Source organism: Dipodomys spectabilis, unplaced genomic scaffold (genome assembly GCF_019054845.1).
Source record: "Dipodomys spectabilis isolate Male_0828 unplaced genomic scaffold, ASM1905484v1 ptg000030l, whole genome shotgun sequence".
Lineage (NCBI taxonomy): Eukaryota > Metazoa > Chordata > Mammalia > Rodentia > Heteromyidae > Dipodomys > Dipodomys spectabilis.
Genome location: NW_024870707.1, coordinates 5,945,504 through 5,958,935, shown reverse-complemented (window position 1 = coordinate 5,958,935; position 13,432 = coordinate 5,945,504). Strand labels below are relative to the sequence as shown.

Here is a 13,432-nt window from a genome sequence, read left to right as displayed (position 1 = left end):
TTAAATACATCTCTAAGGGTTCATTTTCCTAACATCACATTATCTGACCTTTTCTGCTTGACTCATACATATACTAGATATTGCAAATAAGAGAAACCATGGGACCTATGTTTCTTTGGGCTTAGCTTACTTCAGTTAATATAATTTTTTCCAAGTCTTTCCATTTCCTAACGAATGGAGCAATGTCATTCTTTCTGATGGAGGCATAGAATTCCATTGTGTATATATACCACATTTTCTTGATCCATTCAACCACAGATGAATTTCTTATTTCTGGCTCTACTCAGGATTAATAATCCCTTCTTTTCCAGCAGAAAGATAAGCTGTCCATATTTCATAAACTTTTTAAATGAAAACTTTTTTGTTTTTCTAAATTATTGTCTTTAAGCACTTGTACAAAAGAGTCACCATTTAATAAAGCAGTTTATGAATATAATGCATCCTGATCAACATCACCCCTTTAATGAAAATTTTTCTAGAAAAGAGAACAAAAATTCCTTTTTTGTTGTTTAGATTGCCATATAGGCAGCTGTTTTTACTTGATAGAGAAATTTTAATTGTATATGCAAGCAGAAGCACAGATGTACCTAATATATTTAGGCACAGAAGTATCTGTTTTGAATATAATTTCTAAGGCTGGGATCTCGATGTTAAAACTTTAATTTATAGGGAGAGCATTAAAAGTTGCGAAATATCCTACTACTTGTAAGAAGACAAGCAAAAGTAAATTATGTTCTGATCAAGTTTTAATTGCATCTTGTTCACCATCAGTTATACTTCCACTGGAGATGAGATAGAAAAATAATAGAAGTATAACCCAACAGTTCTTTAAAGTTCAAGAGGAAATATAATGATTTAGTGAAACTTGAATTTTAACCTTTCCCCCACAGTAGCAAACTGAAGCAGGATGATATCAAGTTGGCAAAACGTAGATTTTTTTTTTACAAAGCTGAAACTGAGTTTCCATTTTGAGACATGAAAGGTTTTCACAGTAATGTGTAATTGGAGAATATCATACAATCCTTCTTTAAGTTACATTTTTATTATCTTTAAGTAGTAAAAAGGGTTATCATTCAACATGTCAGTGTATATGTACAACGCACTGTGATGGATATCACCTCTTTCGTCCTTCTCCCCCATCCTTTCCAACTTAACCCCTCCCTTCAAGTTCCCCATTTTCATAGGACATGCATTGAATACATAACTACACCCCCCCTTTCTCTCTTCATTCATCTGCTCTCCTGTCATACAGGAGATTTAGATTTTTTTTCAAATCTCTAATTCCCACAATTAATAATAATACCAGACACATGCACATATTTCTGTGAAAAGCTCTTAACATGAGTTGCAGAATATATTTCAAAGGTATTAGGCATTTTAAGGTTGACAAATACAAATTATTCATGGGCTTAGCTTCTCAACTCCATGGCAGAAAGAGAGTGGAGAATAGTTAACAAAAGAAAGATAGGTTTTCTATTTCTACAAATGAATTGATTGAAATAACTTTACAAATAGTGTGTTTGTGTGTGTGTGTGTGAGAGAGAGAGAGAGAGAGAGAGAGATTAAAACAACTCCATAGACTAAAATTTTTATTTTTTGATTACTCTATTTTTGTTGTATTCATTGGTACATCATGATATTTCAACACGGCAATACTGATCAACTAAGGGCAGTGAGTATTTCCATCTTCTTATCGTTTAACTTTGAAGCTCTCAACCTCCTCTCAGGATTTTATGAAATTAATTAATACAGTTAAATGCTAACTCAATATCCAGTGGCTCTTCCTTGCTTCTTTCCCTTCCCTTCCCAGACTCTGGTAAATACTACCCCATATATCCCAGATTGACTGTTTAAGCTTCCACATATGAGTTACAATTGGTAGTGTTTCTCTTTCTGTATAGCTTATTTGTCTAGCTTATTTCATTTATTATAATGCCCTACAGCCATCTACTTTGCTTCAGATGACAGGATTTTCTGGTTTTGTGGCTGTATGATATTCTTTGTGTGTACATATCATTATGTACACATTCATATACACAGTATACACAATCTCATATCTCTTCTCTGGTGATGAGCTCCTATATTAATTTGATACCTTAGTTATACAGCTGTATCTGCTGGACTGATTTTATTTCCTTTGAATATCCACACAGAAGTGAGGTTTCTGGTTCACATGGAAGACTGCATTTGTTTTTTTAAGTAAGCTCCCTACCATTCTCTACTAATTTATATTTCTACCATGGTATGAGTTACATATTTTTTTTGTATTTCCACATTTGTAATATTTTCATAATAGCCTTTCTGACTAGAATAACATAATATCTCATTGTGGTTTTGATCTGAAACGGAATCTCATTTTTCTTTATCACTCTATTGATTCATTTCTCATTGCTCTGGAACATCTGCTCCCTAGATCACGGATGGAGAACGGTACGGAACTTACCTAGGAAGTCATCTTCCTAGGATTAACCCCTGACCCGCAACTGCAAGTTCCCTTCTTCATCGTGTTCACGCTCACTTATCTCATCAATGTGGTTGGGAACCTGGGGATGATCGTGTTGATTCTCTTGAACCCTCGTCTCCACACCCCCATGTACTTTTTCCTGGGAATCCTGTCTCTTGTGGGCTTTGCTACCCCTCAGCTGTCACTCCCACGGTCATGACTGAGTTCCTTACAGGATATGAGATCATGTCCTACAGTGCTAGTGCTGCTCAGATGTTCTTTTTTGTAGCGTTTACTACCGTGGAAAATTACCTCTAGGCCTGCATGGCCTACGATCACTGTGCAGCACCACCACCATGACTAGTGTGTGAGTTCAGCTGACCATAGGGTGCTACGTCTGTGGTTTCTTGAAGTCCATGTTTCATGTGGCAGACATATTTAGTATCTCTTGTCCACCACTTCTGCGATGTTCCAGCCATCATGGCTCTTTCTTGTTCTGATACGCACGTTAGCGAAGTGTTTCTGGTTTTTATGTCAAGCTTTAATGTCTTTTTGCTCTTCTGGTTATCTCACGCTCTTATCTATTCATATTTGTCACCATCTTGAAGATGCATTCGTCTCAGGGACACCAAAAGGCCTTGTCTACTTGTGCATCTCCCCTGATTGGAGTCTCCCTATTTTATGGGACGGTCATCTTTATGTACTTACAGCCCAGCTCCAGTCACTCCATGGACACAGATAAAATGGCATGTGTGTTTTACACAATGGTTATCCCCCACTCTGAATCCTGTGGTCTACAGCCTGAAGAACAAGAAGGTCAGCAGTGCGTTTAAGAAGACATTTCAGGCTGGGATTTTAACATTGGAATGTAAAGTGCAATTAGAGCTATTGCTCTCAGACTTCATACATTGTGGTAGACTTAGGGTTCAAAGTACATAAAAATTCATGAGCTAATGCCTTATCTCTTCAAAGATCTGTTGTCTCATTAAAAAAATCCTATATTGTGAAATGTTATGCCTGAATAAGAAAACCTAGGGATAATTGTTAGAAGTTTGGGGTTTATCAAACCTTATTAATGGCATTTAACTTAGTCACTCATTATACATATATTTCTCCTTACCCAGTACAAGCATACATGTTAAGCAGAGGAACAAATGTACATCTATGTGTTTGCTTGTGGTTACATGTGCATTGAAAATGGAAAAGTTTTCAGAAGTAAATAGAATATGGGTTCTTCTAATAAAATTATTATAACAATTAATTATAATTTATAATACAAAGCTATTTTATTTCCTAAATAAAAGATATTTTTAGGTTCTTCTGAGAAGGTACAAATATTTCATATACACTTTCTTCTCTAACATTTATATGACCTTATCAATAGAGGTTATTAATAAGCCATTCAAGAATGATAAATTCATTACAATTGATGAGACATATACTCCAAGATAGCAATTTACATTCTCATTCACAATGGAAAATGTATATTCTTTTCTTGTTTTTTGGAAAATGTATATTCTATTAGTTTTAGAGAGTTGTGTAATGACAGATAGTCATCAATATAAAATCATTCAATATAATTTGATTGCCCTAAAATTCTAGCTATTCTTCGTTATTCCAATTTCAAGTCTAGTGCAGCCTTTGCCAGAATTTAATATAGTTGGAACTATACAACAGTAGTCTTTTCAATTTATAATATTCAACTTTCACAGCGTGCCTTTCTGTGATTCTCTAATTCATGTATTTTTAAAACAACAATAGTGCATTGTATGGATGTACTTCATATTATTTACTATTGAAAGATATTTGAACTCATTCACAGACTGGCAATTATGAATACAGTTTCCATAAACATCTATGCTTACCCCTTTTTCTTAATTTCAACTTCACTAGATAGTCTGCCAGTTTTTCCTCATTGTTTGGCATCCTATATTCGAATCCGTGATGTTCTCCCATGTTCAGTCTATTCACATTTTATGGAACTTTTCATTGACTTTCCAAAGGTAAAACACACGAAACTCAATTCTTGGTGCTCTTCTCCGAATCCACATTCTGATTGCACTTAGTGTGTACCAAAATTCTGTATTCAGAGTAAATCCCTTAGGCATAGCCTCCAAGGGCTTTACGATCTCTCTGTTGCTCGGCTCATTGCTTTGTACACTTTAATGACAGCAGGCTTTGTTGAGTTCTTGAATACAGGAAATAACATTCACAGTGAAAGAAGCTACCCATTTTAGCTTCTTTACCTCTCCTGTTCTTCCTTTGTCTCACTTTATGACATGCTTACTAAATCCATTTTTACTACTAATCTAAAAATTCTACTCTTACATCTGTTATTCTCCATGTCAGCATCAGTGTGTGTTTGTTTTCTTTTTACTGTGGCAAGAATGCGTATTATGACATCAACTTTATAAAATTTTTTATTAAAAATGTGATTGTAGATATTATTAATTACAGTCATTTAGTTGTATAGTAAATCTTTTTTTTTTGGTCCAGTCATGGGGCCTGAACTCTGGGCCTGGGCACTGTCCCCCAGCTCTTCAGCTCAGGGATAGCACTCTACCACTTGAGCCACAGCGCCACTTCTGGCTTTTTTGTTTTTGCTTATGTGGTGCTGAGGAATCGAACCCAGGGCCTCAGGCATGCAAGGCAAGCGCTTTAACCACTGAGCCACCTTCCCAGCCCTAGTAAATCTTTTTTTAAAATTTATTTTATTGTAAAGATGCTGTACGAAGGGGTTACAGTTACATGAGTAAGACAATCTTTAAAATTTATTTCTTCTTGAATATTCTTCTTACATATACTCAAATACAGGAGCATCAGATCTTATGTATTTTTAACTGTGTGTATGTGTGTGTGTGTGTGTGTGTGTGCGCGCGCGTGCTTGCGGGCACGTGTGCGCATGTATGCACGCCAGGCCGGAGGCTTTAACTCAGGTCATGAGTGCTGTCCTTGAGCTTCAGTAGTTAAACGTTCTTGTCCAGACTGGCTTAGAACCACAATTCTCAGGTCTTACCCTACTGAGTAGTTAAGATTACAGGTGTGAGTCATCACTGCCTGGCTATCTTTAAGTCTTTGAGGAGTTAGCTTGCCATGTTCTAGTGGTGATAACATCTCCAAAAACAATGCACAAGGTTCCAATTTCTTCCCATTTTTTGTTTTATTAAAAATAGGCATCCTAATAAGTATGAAGTGATATCTATTTGTGGATAAGTTTACATTTTCCTGATGGTAACTAAATGCTGAATATCTTTCTCTAAACGTATTGCCCATTTGTCAGTCTTTGGAGATACATTCTTTCAAGTTCTTTGCCTATTTTTAGGGTCATTTGCTGTTCATTCCTTATATATTTTCAGTTATAGTTTTGTTGTGAATACTCAATGTGGCATCAAGTCTCATATGTTCAGGGTTGAGCCCTCAGCTGCCGGCCCTGTTGAGAGTGAAACTTTTTTAGAGGCATGTACTAGTGAGAGGAAGTGAGGTTATTGGATGCGAACTCTTGAAAGAGATGGTGGAATTCACCTCTCTCCTTACTTCTTGCCCAGATAGATAGGCCTCAACACATTATCCTCCCAGTCTTCACCTTGTAAACTGCTGAGATTACAGATGTATGCAGAGTCCCTAATTATTATTTTATTTTGTTTTTGGGTCTGGTCATGGGGCCTGAACTCTGGGCCTGGGCGCTGTCCCTCAGCTCTTCAGCTCAAGGCTAGCACTCTACCACTTGAGCCATAGCACCACTTCCGGCTTTTTTCTTTTTGCTTATGTGGTGCTGAGGAATCGAACCTAGGGCCTCAGGCATGTGAGGCAAGCGCTCTACCACTGAGCCACCTTCCCAGCCCCTAATTATTATTTTAAATAGTTACTTAAGTTTTTTAGAATTGCTTTGAATTTATGGAAATATTTCAGAAGGTAGCACAGATTTCCAGGTCAAAAAGGGCCTATGGAAAGATCCACGTGCTAAGTTCTAAAATCTTTCGACTTTCTTCTAGGTGGTTAAAAAGAAAACCTATACACTTGTGATTATAGATTTAAAAAAAAATTGAAGAATAAGTTGTCAAGATTATCCAGTGGATAATCCCATTTTTAAACTTACAGGGTGGCCTATTTATTACTATCGTGTTAGGAAGATGAAACCATGGAACAAAGGGAGTCAGCAGCCTATCTGCCAAAACAACAGGGAATGATGGGACCACAGCACCTACTAGTGGGAAAGAGATGTAAGGAATGAGGTGGTGTTCATGGGAGCCTGGGAAGAATCCAGACCTCTCATAGCTCTTGATTTTGACCTAGTGGACCTTTTGGGAATTAATAACTTTTATCCTGTGAAAGAATAAAAATGCTTTAAGCCTTCACATTTGCAACAATTTGATAGGATTTTCCTAAGAAACAGAGAAAAGCCTTTCATGGTTTTTTTTCAATGTATTACTATTGCATGTGAGTTTGGGAGAATTCACCAATGAAATGGCCTGGTCCTGGACTATTCATTTTGAGGAAGGTCTTTGTTATTGATTCAATGTTTGTACTGTACAGGCAAGATTAATTTCTTTCTCTCTCTGTAGTCAGTTTTGTTAGTGTAGATATTTCCATGTTACCCAATATGGTAGTATGCATGAATTCATAGTAGTCTCTTACAATCATCATTATAAGGCTATTCTAACAAAAGAAAAATGATTTGCTGCTAAGGGAAGAGTTTTAGAGAAGTTTTCGAAGACAAACTCAGGTGAACTAGGTTTGGGTGTTGTGGTAGTATTTACATGACCATACTGGAGGCAGAATTCTTTAAATCATCTGCCACAAAGCAAAGACATCAGTGTATGGAAATTATGCGTTAATTATAAAATAAGGAAGGAAATAAAAGTAGTATAAAAGCTTTTTTTCCAACATAAAAATAGCCTTCTTGATCCCCATAGACAGTTTAAGTGCTTCTTCTTCAAACAATTAAACACTGTGTAGGTCAGGATGGGTGGATACTCCCAAAGGAAAAGTCTGCAGAGGTCTAGATGTCTTTGTAATTCTCTAAAGACTTCCATGTGTTAGCTTCTCTAGTCCCAATATCACTTAAAATAATGCCATTTTAGAAGAAGTACAATACGTGTCATGCTCCATTGGTTCTTAGTTTTTAGTCCAAGTGATAATCATTTTGGTTCTTCTGACATGAAGATTTCTATGAGACTTCTTTTATGACCAAGAAAACTAAAACCATACATTGATTAACTTCAAAATGACCACCTCTTCATAAGATGGTTTGCAAACCTCCACTATTTGTTAGCTTACACACATGAGTCTATTATGTGAGAAATGTAATTTCATAACGTTAATGTGCAAATGAAAAGCAAGCAAATGATTCTTCCAAGAAAACAGACAGAAGGAATTGCAGACTAAGAATCTGAGCCATGTTAATATTTTCCCCTCTATTACAAAACTTGGGTCTTTTGGACCAGTACATGATCAGGAGCACAGATAATTAATAATGATAATAATGTTAGCAGTGCTTATGTAACACTCCATGGCTGATTCTGTGATTTTGGATTTCTTGTTCCACACATTTCTTTTTCTTTCAGGAAACTGGTAAGCTTTCTATATTTCATGAGTCTTTTAGTGAGAAGTGTCATCCTGCAAAAGCAGTGTGGTACTTGTATTTATTAAGCTAATTTTGACATCTAAGGCATTCTAAAAAATCTGAGGTGAATGTGGAGTTTAAATGTGAAAACTCTCATCAGAAGGTATTTAGAGTCTCATAAAACATCATGCTTATTTCTCTAAAATGCGAACACAAAATAAGATATATGATGTTGCTGTTGATTTGGTGATAATTTTATCTGATTAACAATGTATTTGCTTCTCATTGGTAAATAAGCAAACATAACTAATAGAAAATCCAAAGGGTAAAAATGATTCTTCTTAAAATGGTAAGTCCTTATATGAATTAAAAACCACTGAACTGCAGTTTAACTTTTTAAAAATAACTTTTAAAATAATAATGCTTATTATTACTACCACATCTATACATGTTGGCAGTTAGACATTGATTAGGTTAAAGGTGGTTTTAACTTTTGGATCTTGAATTTCTCTCCTACAAGCTAAATGGTTTTGTAATATAACATAACTTTTCAAATCCTCATCTTCTTTTTTTTTTGTCAGTCATGGGGACTGAACTCTGGGCCAGGGCTCTGTCCCTCAGCTCTTCAGCTCAAGGCTAGTGCTCTAGCACTTAAGCCACAGAACCACTTCTGGCTTTTTATGCTTATGTGGTGCTGAGGAATCGAACCCAGGGCCTCATGCATGCAAGCAAGCACTCTATCACTGAGCTACCTTCCTAGCCCCTTACACACACACACACACACACACACACACACACACACACACACACTTCTCTATAATGTCATTATCACTGTTGTAGAACAGAGTAAATAGTGAAATTGTCATGCATTTCTTAGCTAGGCACTGGTGACTTAAGCCTAATCATAGCTATGCAGGAGGACAAGACCCAGAGGATCATGGTTCAAAGCCAGCCTAGGCAGACAAGTCCATGACACTCTGTCTTCAAAATAACCAGCAAAAGCCAGTCTGGGGGCATGGTTTGTGCAGTAAAGCACCAGGGAGAGGGAATGAGCACAAGGCTGTGAGTTCAAACCATTTACCAAAAAACAGTCATCATTCATTTATTAAAATATGAGAAAAGTGCTCATTAGCAAGCTTTTAAAGTGACAGAGGCTTAGTAGAAAAATGGTATGGAGTAGTCATTATTGTTAGGAAGATATTCAAGATATTCTTCCTCAATTCCAGTGAAGAAATTTAATATACTCTTACTAAGAACAGATTCAAACTATTCTTTAGGTCTTTAAGGAGATATGTGAGTTAAAGACAGCCCATTAAGGAGGGAGTCTCAAGTCTAGCTCTCAGTAAATTTGATTGTAGCAGGAGGATAAATAAGATAAAGAAATTGATAGTGATTTTTAAAATTAAAGTTCCAATATGGACTTCAAGGAAGAAAGTTACAATGAAACAGCTCAGCTTGAGTATAATCTAGGAGCAGCAATCACTGCTTGGAGTAAAGATAGATGAGGAGACACTGGAGAGAACAAATAAACTCAGTTGCCCTAGGGTGGAGCAGAGAGTTTGGGGAGAAAAACTTTCAAGACTACAGACTACCCATAAATGAAGCCCTGCATGGCAGAATCCACTTTAATCAAGTTAACATATATACCATTAAACTATTCCATCCTCAAAATACATGGCAGTTGGTATGATGTTTTGTACCTAGAATTTTTTTAAATAAAGTATCCTATTTAATTTTCACAATGATACCTGAGTATTGGCATCATTACCATCCTTACATTGTAGATAGAAATATGTTCAGGGAATGTAGGTTAGGATTAATGCTTCCTAAGTGGTAAGTGGTAGGTCTAACATGCACATCTTCCAGGAGTAGGAGTTCCTGTTTGCTATATCTCACAATGTGTCCATTCAGAGTTGACTGCACACGTCTCCCTAGCCTGGTTACCCACCACAACTACTACACATAGACATGCTATGATGACTCAAATGTCAAACTCACCATCAGCAGAATAGTGGGTGTGTTTTACCAGATCATTGGCAAAAGATGTCTTGTTAATAAGTATAAAACTGGGGAATGGAGGAAAAATGCAGCTCAATTTGTTAATTAAATGTGGACATTTTATACTTGAAAAAGGATAATTTCATTCTCCTAGACTTATTTCTTCATTCTTGAATCTTTAATGAAAAGCAAATATATAGTGAAGGAGATAAAATTATTACCTGTACACTGATTTCATGATGAACCCCAAATGCTCAAATTGGTATAGATAGTTATTAAAAGTAAATTGTCCGAGGTTCTATTTTACTTAAATTTAATTTGCCCTATTGGAATTAGGAGCTACTTATCACAAAAAAAGGTTGGCATGGGTACAGAGTAGATATTGTGAAATCATATGTGTGTAACTATGATCAAATCAGTGAGCCTTTGTTTAATAATTTGTATAATTAGAACAAGCGATCAAATTCATAAAATTGATTAAAACAGGCAGTGAATATGCATCTAAAGTTCTATAATAGCTCTTGGCAAGTGGGAAACATAGAAGTACCCACTTCACTGGCCACAGAAGTAATTTGACAGACACATACATAAAAACAAATAATTTCTATCAAGTCATTGAGTTGTTTACCTCAGCATACATATACACAATTTTTTTTTAATTTGGGAAGATTAATTTTAATTCTTTAGATTCAATAAAACATTGATTCAGAAGGCCACTTTTTTTTCCTGGAAAATCTTAAACCAGAAGATGTTGTTAAGATGAAAGCAAACATATTGTCCTCATATTTTCCAATTTAGGGTCAGTAACTGTATCATTCTGCTCTATTTTAACTTATTGCTACAGAGAGTGTAGAGTTTGTCAGATCGCCATTGCCAAATGGAGAACAGGACAGAGGTGACTCAGTTCATCCTGCTGGGACTGACCAGTGACCCAGACCTGCAGGTCCCCCTCTTCATCATCTTCCTCATCATCTACATCATCACGCTGGTTGGGAACCTGGGGATGGTCCTCCTGATTCTCTTGGACTCGCGTCTCCACACCCCCATGTACTTCTTCCTAGGTAACCTGTCTCTGGTGGATTTTTGTTACTCTTCAACTGTCACTCCTATGGTCATGGCTGGCCTCCTTCTAAGAGATGAAGTCATTTCCTACAATGTTTGCGCTGTTCAGATGTTCTTTGTGACAGGTTTTGCTACTGTGGAAAATTACCTGTTGGCCTCCATGTCTTACGATCGCTATGCAGCCGTGTGTAAGCCCCTGCATTACACCACCACCATGACGGCAAACGTGTGTGCATGCCTGCTCACAGGCTGCTACGTCTGCGGCTTCCTGAATGCCTCCATTTACACTGGGGACACATTCAGTCTGTTCTTCTGTAAGTCCAATGTGATCCACCACTTTTTCTGTGATATGCCAGCAGTCATGTTTTTATCTTGCTCTGATAGACAGGTGAATGAGCTGGTTCTTGTATGTGTAGCCAGCTTTAATATCTTTTTTGCTTTGCTGGTAATCTTAATATCCTACATATTAATTTTTATCACCATCCTAAAGATGCATTCAGGGGCAGGGCATCAGAAGGCGGTGTCTACTTGCGCTTCTCACCTCACCGCTGTCTCCATTTTCTATGGCACTCTTATGTACATGTACTTACAGCCCAGCTCCAGTCATTCCATGGACACTGACAAAATTTCATCCGTGTTTTATACTATGATCATCCCCATGCTCAACCCTGTGGTCTACAGCCTGAGGAACAAGGAGGTCAAGAATGCATTCACAAAAATTGTTTTCAGGACAAACTAATGTTTATGGTTTTAGTGTACTGTTTAGTTAGCTTCACGTGGACCTAGTGTACATTTGTAATATAGGGGGGTGTTAGTGTGGTTTTCTATACATGAGCACATTGCACTTTGAGTGCATTCACTTCATCCACCATGCATCCATTTTTACTTCCTTCCTCTACCCTATTTCAAACAACATTTGATGAATTTCATTATGATGGCAACACTATATCTATCTGTCCATCCACCCATCCATCATCATCTATCATATATCTATTGACTCAAGAAACTAAGCTTTGAATTCAGTTGCATAAGTAAAAAAATATTTTTATTTATTTTTATTTTTTTGGGTCTGGTCGTGGGCCTGAACTCTGGGCCTGGGTGCTGTCCCTCAGCTCTTCACCTCAAGGCTAACATTCTACCACTTGAGCCACAGCGCCATTTCTGGCTTTTTTTCTGCATATGTGGTGCTGAGGAATTGAACCCAGGGCCTCATGCATGCAAGGCAAGCCCTCTACAACTGAGCCACCTTCCCAGCCTGTAAAGAAATCTTTGAAACATTAATGATGGTCTTGCGTGAGATACACATGAATTCTAGAGAGAAATACACATGAGAAGTTATTTTATTTTCTCTATCTACACATTTTCCCTTTATACATGTTCAGTTTTTTTCCACTTTGTTTTCATTTGGTGCCAGTCCTAGGGCTTGAACTCAGGGCTGGGTGCTGTTCCTGGACATTTTACCTTAGGCTTTTTGCTCAAAGTTATCACTGTACCACTTTGAGCCATAGCTCCACTTCCAGTTTCTTTGGTGGCTAATTGTAGGTAAGAGTCTCATGGTCTGTTCAGGGTGGCTTCGTACTACAATCCTTATATCTCAGGCTCCTGAGTAGCTGGGATTATAAATGTGAGTCACCTGTACCCAGGTCAGGAATAGGATCTGAAGCATGAGTTTTCTGGATTGGTTCAGAAGTTTCTGCATTTTAAAAATTTTAAATAGATTTCAAAGCACTACTAACTTCATTTCAAATAATAAAGACAGCATTGTATTCACAATATTATTTGTTCATACAGACCCACAAATACTACTATTGTATACAACAAATGATATACTTTTAATTAAAGAACCTGAGTGGTTGTAAGTGAAGCTTCACGTATGTTTGTTAAACAATTCAAGTGAAATATGATTACATTAAGAAATAGAGCTGGGCTGGGAAGTTGGCTCAGTGGTAAAACGCTTGCCTTGCATGCCTGAGGTCCTGGGTTCGATTCCTCAGCACCACATATGCAGAAAAAAAGCCAGAAATGGCGCTGTGGCTCAAGTGGTAGAGCACTAGCCTTGAGCTGAAGAGCTGAGGGACAGCGCCCAGGCCCAGAGTTCAGGCCCCACAACCGGACCCAAAAAAAAAAAAAGAAATAGAGCTACTAGAAGGTGAGTTTTGTGCCTTCAATCATGGTCAGGGAAAGTATCTGGAGAGAAGATGATATTTAATGACATTTAAACAATGAACTCCTCATGAGGCTTGTTGTAGTTGGCATTTCCAGATACCATCAGCAATGTGGATTGTGTGAGAGAATACTCTCTCCGTGTTTCTTTCTTATTCATGAAAAGGTAAGTCATTCTTATAAGGACAGAAGGAAACCATGGT

At 37.2% G+C, this 13,432-nt stretch overlaps 1 protein-coding gene and 1 pseudogene across 1 annotated transcript; both read left to right on the top strand.

Moving 5' to 3' along the window:
• The first annotated feature begins 2,420 nt into the window (after positions 1-2,420).
• Positions 2,421-3,382, top strand: LOC122104812 (annotated as a pseudogene).
• A 7,454-nt stretch (positions 3,383-10,836) lies between these two features.
• On the top strand, positions 10,837-11,874 carry LOC122105017 (olfactory receptor 5B3-like). The gene has a single exon (XM_042676106.1). The coding sequence runs from the start codon at positions 10,882-10,884 to the stop codon at positions 11,803-11,805; it is 924 nt and encodes a 307-aa protein (XP_042532040.1). The 5' UTR covers positions 10,837-10,881; the 3' UTR covers positions 11,806-11,874.
• The last annotated feature ends 1,558 nt before the right edge of the window (positions 11,875-13,432 follow it).